At 45.0% G+C, this 11,400-nt stretch overlaps 1 protein-coding gene across 1 annotated transcript; it reads right to left on the bottom strand.

Moving 5' to 3' along the window:
* Positions 1 to 207: 207 nt before the first annotated feature.
* LOC122390129 lies at positions 208 to 10,999 on the bottom strand. The gene is made up of 6 exons (XM_043382837.1): positions 10,789 to 10,999; positions 9,645 to 9,728; positions 5,978 to 6,133; positions 4,684 to 4,826; positions 2,933 to 3,199; positions 208 to 687 (listed from the first exon to the last, which is right to left on the bottom strand). Exons 1-6 carry the CDS (start codon positions 10,930 to 10,932, stop codon positions 228 to 230), a joined length of 1,254 nt encoding a protein of 417 aa, XP_043238772.1. The 5' UTR covers positions 10,933 to 10,999; the 3' UTR covers positions 208 to 227.
* Between the last annotated feature and the right edge of the window lie 401 nt (positions 11,000 to 11,400).

Genomic DNA, 11,400 nt, shown 5'->3' with positions numbered 1-11,400 from the left:
TTTCGTTTGTAAAATATTTTCCTTATAAGCGAAATTCTCCATACAAAAACGCCTGTGACGTCACCAGGGCTTTACTCAAAACATCCGACCTACCTGTTTCTTATAGGTATCTTGCCCCCCCCCCCCCTCCCTACAATCCGCCAGTGTCATGCCCGCATATTGCAATGCGTTATACGGTGTCGCTGCCAGCACTGCAAATCTTGGGGCTGCTGCTCTCCGGCCAGACTTTATTCTTTGGGACAAGGACTGAAAATGACAATTTTGACACTGCGCTCGTCTGCCGGCTTGCTGTTGGGCGGCCGGTCTGGGCTCGCGCGGGCCTTGTCTCGAAGGCGGGCCGACCTGCCGCGGCGGGCGGCACTGTTCCGCTGCACGCCGCTGCGGCTCCCGGACCGTCCGCCGCCAGGCACGGCGCCGAAGTTACACAGCGCAGACACCCGTCCCGCCGTGGTCATGCAGCTGTATTTTGTCGTCATTGCGTCGACGGCGCGGTGCCAGGTCTCCAGCTGCCCTGGCTTCGCGGCCTGCTCGAGCACGTGTCGGGAGAACTCGGCGAGAGAGTCCTCCATCCGGCGCAGCAGATCGCCTTTTGGACCCGCTGCAGCCACGGCGGTCGGGCCAGCAGCGGCTGTGTCGGTGGCCGCTGGAAGGCCACCGTGCTCCTCGACCAACACCTTCTGGTAGAGCCTGATGGAAGGTGACAAACAGCAATTGAAGAGATGGATCTACGGCAACTAAGACTGATGAAAGTCTGGATACGCTTGTAAGAAAGTAGTGATCAGTAAATTGTAAGCCGTCTATTGACGTATGGAGATAGATGAGTAGGGAGACAGACACGATGTACAGTCCGTTCTTCTGGAAAACCGGTTAGCTCACATTGAATCGAAGCGATGAATAAGATTGTCAAAATGTCTTTTTAACACCGACAAGATAGGTGGACACGATCTGTTCCTCCGTTCCGGAACGCCGTTACAATTTTTAGGAACGGAGGAACGGACTCGTTACATTTTAAAAAGGGTAGCGGACCAAGTAACTTCCGTTACATTGGTTGCTCGTTCCTCCGTTACAGTTAAGCCCGTTCCTACGTTCCTCCGTTCTTCCGTTACTTTTCGTTTTCCGAGCGGGTTGATCTTTCAACTAACCCACAGACATGTGGCAGCGAAGTTTAAGTTTTATCGTATTCTAATGTGTTAGGTTTAGTAAACCTGAGACCAGTCACAGTTCAAGCAGGTCAAGTGCCAAGGCACAGACTTCTCTATATATAGAGACTTCTACAGACTTCTTCTCTATATAGAAAAGTCTGTGGCCAAGGCTATACCAAAAATTTGGCTCGAAGATGTCTTGAAGAAGGAAGATGGCCTCAGTGACCTGGCCTTCCGGAAGGAGCCGGCGTTGCAGCATGTCTTCGCAAATTTCAGCACGGGCGTCCCTTCAAGCGCCGAGCGCATGTTCTCGATGGGAAAAGACGTGCTAAGTGCAAAAAATGCTACCCTCTCAGATACCAACCTGGAACGTCTAGTGTTCGTAAAGGGCAACCGGCATTTGGCCGGGGACAAGTGACGCGTATCAGTACCACCAGACGTCCCAAGGTTTAGTGTCCGTCAGTGCCCGCTGTCTTGGTAGATTTGGTGGGCATTCCGCTTTCTCGGTGGGTTTAGTTTGTGTCTGAATGGTCTCAGAAATGTGTGAAGTATACAAAATTTAAACGTTTTTTTTTTCTTTTGTTGTAACGGAGTAACGGACTAAAGAACTTCCGTTACATTATTTGCAGATGAACGGAGGAACGAGTAACGGAAGTCACGTCATGAAGGAACGGAAGAAAGAGTAACGAAGTTACAATTTTGGGGAACGATGCCCACCTATGACTATGCATAGTGTTACCGAACTTGCGATCGATTTATGGGTTCAATTCCAACTTCCCGAGTGTCGTATATCGTTTTTAAGCCAAATTTAATATAAGTATTTGTCTAATTACAAAATATATCGATAGAACGTTAGACTCCGCGTAGTGAGAGGCTGAGAGGCTGAGAGCACGCATCCCGGTTATGAAAGGCCGCGTTCAAAGCGGTACAGGCGCCCGATGTTTATGAGCCTCCTGACGGGTATGGTTGCGGTTGCTGGCAGGCCATTACAGCTAAAGACAGTGAGGGGTTCGGCCGTGCGCGATTATGTGCGTACGGTAAACCTTGAACTGTAAATTCTGTCATAGAGCAGGAATTGGGTGATCGGAGGGAAGAGGGCAGGACCAACACAACAAGCTATAGCGGGGTGCTGTCCTTGTGAATCCTTTGATTCCAGACTAAATGCATACAAAACTGCTAGGTACCTAAATCCTATGTGCGCTAACCTATGTGCGCTATGTGCGCTTTTTTAAGTAGTTTACCTAGCTAATCTCGTGCTGTGTTCAACAAGATGTGTACAGTGAGAATCAAACTTGAAAAACGGACTATAATTCATCATAAAGCCACACGATCACATCGTTACAAACGGCGGATAATATTGAAAGATCAGATAGCAATTCAGTTCTCAGCTGAGTTGAGGAGGATACACTATCGAATACCGATTACCGGACGGTTCCGAAGCACACGCATCAAGGAAACTCTCGGATTTTTTTTCATATCGGCAGTGGCAGTTGAAAACATTTGCAGACATAAATTGTCTTAGCGCTGACTTCCCTGACATATTGCTCACAATGAATGGAAATAACCAGAGGCGAAAAAAAAACTAATTTTCGAAGGTTGAAAGAGCAGGAAGAAGAATCAAAAGGTAAAACGGAATGCATACAAGGATTATTACCGAGTAAATGTCTTTTTAGGGACATGTGCCAAAGAAAGGAAATTAAGGAATTTTAAGAAAATTTTCATAAGACAATATTCAGGAAAAACACATTCACACACAACGCAACAGACACAAAGCAAAAGCAGGCACCTACCTGTTGGCGTAGCCCAGATCCGGGAGAACGGCACGATCCGCGGAAACCGTGCAGTACTGCTCTCCGTGCTCAGCCTGGAGCTGCGCCCTGAGCGTTTTAAGGGCGGTGGAGGGTGAGTGGTGATGGCGGAAAAGATCCACCAGCCGCTCCCGGGTGGCCTCGCTGACGCGCCGGAACTTGAGTGCCGCCGCCGAATCCACAGCGTGATTGTGAGTTTTACCATTGCTCTGGACCCTCAGAGCATACCCGGCGTCCGGCTTCGTGGACCTGGGGCAAATGGGCCAAGTGTATTTGAACAGTGAATAAATGAACACGTCATTCCTTTGATCTGTCGCGTCCACTCGACGTATAGTTACATAAGGCACGACGGGCAGGTCAACAATACATATTACAACCGAATACTGAGAGCATAGTCTAAAATAAAATCATTTGCGCCGTGAATTTCTTGCTTCATTCATTTGCACATTTCTTCAATCAATGAACAGCTTTGAGCAGCATACGCATTTCTGTCGAATAACACGCATTTGACGTTGAGCTTTCTGGCGAAACCAACAGCAAACGTTCACCATTAATTTGTCGATTCTGACCCCTTCCTCCACTCGAAATAAAAACGGGGAAATTTCGAAATAATGAACAAAGAGAACATTTAACCCTATTAGTGGCAGGGGGGGGGGGTTGTTTTTATCCAACCCTCAGGTTTTTCGGGAATATCTCCGAAACCGCTGAAGCTACGATGCTGAAATTTTCTGACTTTTCCTAAAACTAAATTGGGCACATTTCCTGAAAATTTCAAGTTAATAACTTTACCAGGGGCGACTCCAGAGCACTGGGAATTGGGGGGTCCTATTCGTGAAGCGAGTCATTTGGGCGAAGATCACGATGCTGCACCAGTTTTACGAACAGTGAATGAAAGGTATCATGTGATAACATATACAGTTATTGTGCATCCTCTTTTGACACGTTTTTGCTATAATAGGCGGATCCAGGCGTCCAAAAAGGGGGGTTATGTTTTACCTCCCAACATAGGTGCCCTGACACCGCCTATGCATGACCAATACAATTGTAGTCGTTCTCTCATAAGAAAATTGTAACATAACAAGACCGTTACCACCCTTTTTAGAAACAGTACCAACAAAAACCTTATTTACTATACTTTTTGTGTACCCCCAATCTGAATGATCTGTATCCGCCTATGATTTTTGAAAATGCATATTTTTAGGATCCATGTGAATTCCTGGTTCATTCTCTATCGATCGGCAAAAGTTGCGTTAAGATTGGTTCAGAAACCTGGCCGTGATAAACAGTCTAAAATGTATCTGCAATTTGCCCGTTTTTACCCCCCTCTACCCCCCTATTGACATTTTTTAATTTTTATTTTTTAGAAATGTAGATCACGTTGAGCGAAATCGAATGCCGTTTGAATTTTGAAAATCGGCCCGTTAGATCTCGAGATATCAAGGGGGGGTCGTAAACAGCCCCCCCCCCCCTGCCACTAATAGGGGTAGCCAGGAGCCTGCCACTAATAGGGTTAAGGTCAATGACCTTGACCTGAACTTCAGATGACCTTGACACCCGTCATAATGCATAGGAAAAACAGCATTTCACATGTTGAAAGTTTACCAACCACAAACAGACTGGAAACGCACAGCTAATGTGCGTTGGGATACGCCAAATCGCGATTTCCGCCTGACATGGTCTCGAGAGATACCTTGGTAACAGGTCAAAGGTCATTTGGGTTGGGCCAGGCCTACCTGCTTCCCGAGTGGCGGGAGTTCTCAAAAGACACCTTGCGGACCCTCAAGTGCAAGATGACTTGACAGCCGGCGTCTCGCGCACTCTTCTTTGCCTTTCCCGCGGCCGGTGCTCGGCCGTAGCGATGGCATTGCACTCGTTTCTGTTGATGTTATTGCAGTCAAAATCGTAAAATTGCCCTCCTGTCAACACTGCTCGTTTAGAAGACACCTTGCATCTAAACACTTAAGTTAACACTTTGTCCAGCATTTTAACGTTTGAAAAGGTGGTTTGTCATTGGCTATTCGAAACAAGTTCTCATCATGTACTATTAACCCTCGCCGGCACAGGGGGGGGGGGGGGTGTTCATGCAACCCCTAAGGATTTTCGCAAATAACTCGCGTAAAAAGCGGCCGATCGCGACGAAACTTTCAGTACCCTCGCGTTAATTAATTTGACACCTACCCTACAAATTTCATGACCCTGAACCAAATGACCTTTGACCTGTAGGCTGTAACCTATTTCTCGAGACCATGTTCGGGCGGAATCGCGATTCGGCGTATGTCGGCTCGCATTAGCCGCGCGTTTGCAATCTTTTCGTGGTTTCAAGCATTCAAATATGTGATATGATGTTGGTCAAGTGCATTACGGTGGGTGTCAAGGTCACCTGAAGGTCAGGTCAGGTCACTGGCCTTTGATGACCTCAGTCACACTTCACTTCTTCGAGTTTTACATGTCTCTGGGCTAGTTTTTGGAGCTGAGTTCGAAATAAGCAAACATTTGAACATTTACGAAGTAGTTTTCGTGCCTTCGTAACATTTTACGAAGCTGTCAGAGGCGGGTGACACCTAGTACGAATACCCGGCAGGACCCCTACTGGTTGACCCGACCTGGCCTAAATGCATGAAGGCAACATCTGTGATCAAAACTAACATGATATTCGTGATCAGCACCCCGAAAAAAATCATAGCAGCCACACTTTACGACGTTCTAACAGGTCCCGATTTTCCCGACTTTTGGGTCATTGACCTGACCTCAGAAGTCAACATTTGACCTCTGACCTTAAAGCCGGGTACCGTTGGCTTCCTTTCGTGACGACCTACACGATGCTTTTTCTGCGAGACTCTAGCTCAATTAGGGGCCAAACGCGAGGGGGGGGGCGTACCAGCCCCTTTGTGCCGTCGAAGGACACAAAATGGCCTGTGCCGGCGAGGGTTAAGAATAGATGCTTTACCAACTGTAACAAGAAGACACTGGCCAAGATAAACAGTTGCAGGTGCGTTTGACTTTGGCGACAGTTTGACAGTGACGTACGTGAAGCAGCACCCAGGCGTTCTTCTGCTTCCCTTTTGCGGTGGCCAGCGTCGAAAAAGACGTCTTCGTGGCACTCTCGAACAGTCTGAGCCACTGCAGGGCGCTTTCTTCGGTTGGTGAGCACCGGACAGACACTGTGGCCCCCGATAGCAGTTCCTGCATCAGAAGAGTAACAAAACAACATTACACAACCCGAGCCGTTTTTACGCTATTTGTGAAAAACCTAGGGGGTTGCATCAACCCCCTGGCTGGGCGAGGGTTAAGTTATGATGCCTAAGCATATCACAATAATCTTCCATAATGCATTTGGGATAATTGATGCAAGTGTGAATACCTATATTGCACCACCGATATATTTAAGACGTGCCACACTTAGTTACAAACCCATAGCAGACGCAGAGATCAGTCGCCAAAAAGGTACTTGCATTCCCTCGCCAAGACATTATATTTTTACAGGAGGTGTGTGAGGAGTAGAGGCAGCATTAAAGTTAAATCGTCAATGGTTAACCAGCGCAGGACTGGGGTATTATTTTCCATATCGTGGCTGACCGCTGACTGGGAGAAAGCCCCCTCCCCCTATCTCCAAAACTACTGGGCCGATTGTCCAAATTCAAACAGCGTCTGATAGCTCTGGACAAACTGTCCAGCGAAACCTTATTTCATTCACCTCGAGGTCACTGATGACGTCACAGGTCAGGTCAAAGTACAAATTATCAACATTTTGGTTTGTTCACAATTTAGAATCTGGTTGCCGGCTAACACGTCCGAGTACACTCATTTTTGGTTTGCGCACTCGTTGATACATGCTGAAGATACCCTGAGGGTATCTTCAAATTTCTTCTACTACTTCTACTACCTAACTTCTACTTCAAATTTTTCAGGTCAAGGCCAGGTCATTCATGGTCCATTTCACTCATAGATTTCGAAAACAGTATCGTCTGTGTCATTTGGGGTCATTTTCAGCTGAATTTAGCTGAGGTCAGGTCACTTTCAGCCTTCAGGTCAAAAAGGTCAAATTCTGAAAACGATTTTTTTTCAACAAAAAAAAAAGTATATCGATAGGAGTTTGAGCTCAGGAAAACGTTGGTGCTATTTGTATTGCTGTGCAATGTCAAAAACGTAGGTACTGAAAAATGGATTTGAAAAATCAATAATTGTAAAATTTTGACTATAATGCGTGCCTAGGTACAGGCATCGGTAGGATTGTGATTGCAGGATTGCAAAATCCTGATTGCATTCCTTTTTGGTGGATTGCACCTGGATTTGAAATCCATTCCCAAAAACAGGATTTGATAGCGGATTGGATTGCATCATGCTTCCAATTTTTGCAATCCAATCCGGATTGTGTTTGATTAGTGCTTTGAAATGGTTTGTTGCGATTGAAAATTATGAGATCGGCTTCATCGGCTTAATGTACTTTGCTATATCAAGGGTTTTACATCGAAGCTTGAAATAATTTAAACGCTTTTAATTTAAACGCTCAAAATAATATACGCTGATGAACTACGTAGAAAGGGCAAAATTACGTGTTTGAGGGCGAGTTTTAAAATATAAAACACTGGTTGGGTAGACGTTTAAATGTGGGGGTGTTTGAGGCAAAAAATATTTCCCATAAAATACCTGTGCCTTAGATAAGAATTACTCGCAAGACTAGGTACTAGTAATGGGTGATTTGGGGATGAGGCACGGCCCTATGCCCCCTCCCTCCCCCAGATCCAATAGTGCACATATAATACAACAGGATTGCAAAAAAGGATTGCGGATTTGATCACAATCCAAGTGAAAAAAGGGGATTGCGGGTAGGAATGCAATCCACTTCGGCACTAGGAATGTGGATTGGGAATGCAATCCTTTCAAAAAGGATTTTTCCGATGCCTGCCTAGGTATAACTTAGCCATTTTTTAAGATATTGGGCTAAAACTTTCAAGAGTAGGTGATCGCTGGTAGTAATTTTACACATGCTTATTCCAGTTTTTTGAATATTCAAAAACCTAAATAACAATATTTTTGAAATAGTCTGTTTTTCCAAATTCTCAAAATTTTGAAAATCCGAGATTACAGTTTGTTAGCCACGTGTATTCTCAGTTCACTCATGCAAAGAAATTGCAGCTAGCTTAAAAACTGAACTCTTAACCCGCGCCCTGATGGGGGGGGCCATTTTGGCCCCCCCCCCTGTGGTTTTTCTTAAATAGCGAGGAAAACGGCGGCGCGCAGCGCCGCCAAATTTTGGGTACCTTACCGGGCATCAATTTGACACCTTCACACAAAATTTCAAGTCACAGGTCACCTCAGGTCAGGAGTTATTGAGGTCAAACTGAGGTCATGTTCGAGTAAAAATGAGCAAAAAACATGACATCTTGAAACGCTCACCAATTCTACAGTTAACAAGCAATTTTAAAGTTCTTTATGTGGTTGTGTAGAGAAAAGACGGCGCTACAAAACTGCTATCTCGGATTTTCAAAATTTTGGGATTTTGACCCCCAAAAATAAAAAAAAATGATTTTTTTAAGAAAAACTCAAAAAATTTCCAAAAACTTTTCGAATTTCGAAAAAAACCGGAATATATGTGATAGTCCCTGCGCTGTTCGATATACATACCAAATTTTAGATCGATACCTCTTTTTTTGGCCAAGTTATAGCGAAAAAAACTGTTAAAAATTGATGACTTCAAATTTTTGAACCCAATTTTTAGCAATTCTAGACCTCGTAGCGCAAAACGGAGACCACCATTGAACTCCCCGTGACGAGCTGCATCGAATTGATACCCATTTTATGCAAAAATATCAACTTTGAAATTTGACCTAATTTGACCTGACCTTGACCTGACCTTGACCTGACCTTGAACAAAACGTGACCTAAGCTGGCCCTAAAGTCTGTCTGACCCACATAATCGCATTTGTCATGTAAAATGGACCATAAAACATGTGTCACACGACACTTTCATATTGTGACCCCCCCAGTGACCTGACCTCTGTGACCTGACCTGGTATCAGTGACCTCAAATAGCAAAATATGTGTTTGAAGAACATTTCCCCATCGATGATTTTCAATGAAATGCATTTTACTCGATTTTACAACGCATTTCTTGAAATGCCTGTAAACGGTGAAAATTCGACCTTTGACCTGACCTGTGACGTCATCGGTTTGACCGAGGTCAATGAAATTGGGTCACAAGGTAGTTCCCCGTTGGGGCTATCCAACACCGTTTACCGCTTGTCGCTATGTTGCGTGGTTCTCGAGATCTGAGGGGGGGGGGGCCAAAATGGCCCCCCCCCATCAGACCGCGTTGCTCGGCAGACCCCATCTGGGCGCGGGTTAATAGCAATTGCCGTAGTTCAAAGTTTTGTATCAAAATCGGCCAACATGACATCACTCTGACGTCATTTCCGGCCGACCTATGGTAGCTAGAACATTGTAATTTGGACACAATGTTTCAAATTGATGTTGCTGAAGCTACTGCAAGTTTCGTGTTGATACGTATAGCGATTTAGAAGATATTGCGGGAAAAAAGGGAGGGAGCTCTGTAGAGCCCCCCCCAGTCATGCGTCAGTTTATGATTTAATAAAAGTGACAAGAATCTGAAAAGTAAAAATAATTATCATCCTAACCAGCATTCATGCAAACTCGGATGCAACATTCAGTTTCAAGACAATCTTTGCTTACATACCTCTTCAATATCTGGGATCATGTCCAGGCGCTCACACAAGATGTAAGTTTTTCCATCGCTTGTCGCCACCTTGCGATATTCTTCCTGGGGGAACAAAAGATCACATAAAAAAGAACCACTGAAAATGAGCATAGCTAACTTGCCTTTAAACTTAAGGTAGAGCTTTGGAAGTAGGAGCAATAGGAGCATTACAGTTCTCCACTGACAACATCCTATCATCCTTTGTACATACAATGCAAGGTGTTGAGGCAGAGGAACCCAACCAGGTAAGATTACCAGGTAAGGTAACCACAGCAAAAACACAGATCAAGCTTCATACACATGATATACCAATATGTCTTTCAGCTTAGACAAGACCTCAGAAGCCTCAAAATCTGCAAAGTATGGCAATTTCGATGAGCTCCTGTTGGTGTGGGCTTGTTCATCAGGTGCAGATTTGGTGAGTTGTGATGCAGATTTGGCTTGGTGTGTTGCAGATTTAGTGTAACATGGTACAAATATTGATGCATCCACAACAAATACCTTCTGAGCCTCTAGCAGCATTATTCAGCTCAGCAGCAACTTTTGGGCCCAAAGCCAAAAGTTTGCATGTGTCAGACTGTTGTTGCCCATGCTTGTATGCCAGTGCCATTTGACTGAAGTCAGCACTGAATTCAGGCTGGTCATTTTATAGTCAGTGCAGATTTTTGGACTTTGATGTGAATTTCCCAGCTCTGTTGGAGAGGTTCCTCAGTGAGAATTTTGGGTACAGTAGGTACCTATTTACCAAGCAGGCATCACAGATCACACTTTATTTATTTTTGCAGCCTAGGAGAGGCACTGTAAGTTAAGTTGTGGGTTTTAGGTTTTAGGTGGTAGGTTTTAGGCTGAAGGTATAAGGTTAGTTCAGGTTTGGTTAGGTTTGCTTTGGTTTGCTTAGAAAGCATCTCTGGGTATAGTGCCTCTCCTTGGTAAAAAAACGAGTGTGACACCTGCTTTACGACTTCCAAATTTTGAACTTGAGCCAACGCGGTAAACGCGCCTTGTCGGCCTGTGAGGCTACTTTGCAGCTTGCACTGCAGCATGGCTCGGAGAAGACTCAAAATTTGTCAGGATTCAGTCACGAGCACGCTGCTAATCATAACACCTCATCTTATCATCTTACCTTTTCAAGCATCTTGCAACATAAACCACCAATCCAGCCCAACATCAGTGACGTAAAAGTGCTCTTGAAAATCCTGTCCAAGGCTAATGTAGGTAATTCACAGTCCTGGATTAACGTCGCCTCGCCGGTGCAAAAAGCAAGCATAAAGAACTTCGCATAACAGCTCTTATAAATATAAATATTAGAAATGACCGGTAAAATCCTATCGTAAAATCTGATTAAAATTCATTCATCGGCTGTCTGCTAGACGCAGAGAGCCAATGAACAGCTAAGTTTGTCTTTCACCACCATACTGTGAGCAGCAGCAATTAAAAGAAAACAGAGATCATGCGCTGTTTTTGTAACTCATGCGCCAAATACCGGTGACATTATTTGACTGAAATAATTCATGGATGGCTGTGATGAGCATCGTTATATAGTGGTTATATATACCTACTATGTAATACGAGAAGACAGAAGTAGTAGCCTTTGCTCATTACGAGCGAGCGAGCGCAGCGAGCGAAGCGAAGTCTTTTCAATATAACGGAAAAATCTCAGTATGAGCGGCCCGGCCCGGCCCGGCCCGGCCTGTAACGCTTTTGAGAGGCTTATATCTCAGCAACCGCTGAACCG

Source organism: Amphibalanus amphitrite, unplaced genomic scaffold, assembly GCF_019059575.1.
Source record: "Amphibalanus amphitrite isolate SeventyFive unplaced genomic scaffold, NRLGWU_Aamphi_draft 000001F_arrow, whole genome shotgun sequence".
NCBI lineage: Eukaryota > Metazoa > Arthropoda > Thecostraca > Balanomorpha > Balanidae > Amphibalanus > Amphibalanus amphitrite.
This window is presented reverse-complemented; position numbering and strand designations above follow the sequence as displayed.

Bases quoted from the DNA above. Each gene is read 5' to 3' on its own strand.
- LOC122390129 (XM_043382837.1), bottom strand. From the start codon at position 10,932: ATGCTTGCTTTTTGCACCGGCGAGGCGACGTTAATCCAGGACTGTGAA. The intron at 4,827-5,977 runs GTACGTCACTGT...TAACATCAACAG, and splicing joins ACGCCTGGGTGCTGCTTCAC to AAACGAGTGCAATGCCATCG. The intron at 688-2,932 runs GTAGGTGCCTGC...ACCTTCCATCAG, and splicing joins GATCTGGGCTACGCCAACAG to GCTCTACCAGAAGGTGTTGG.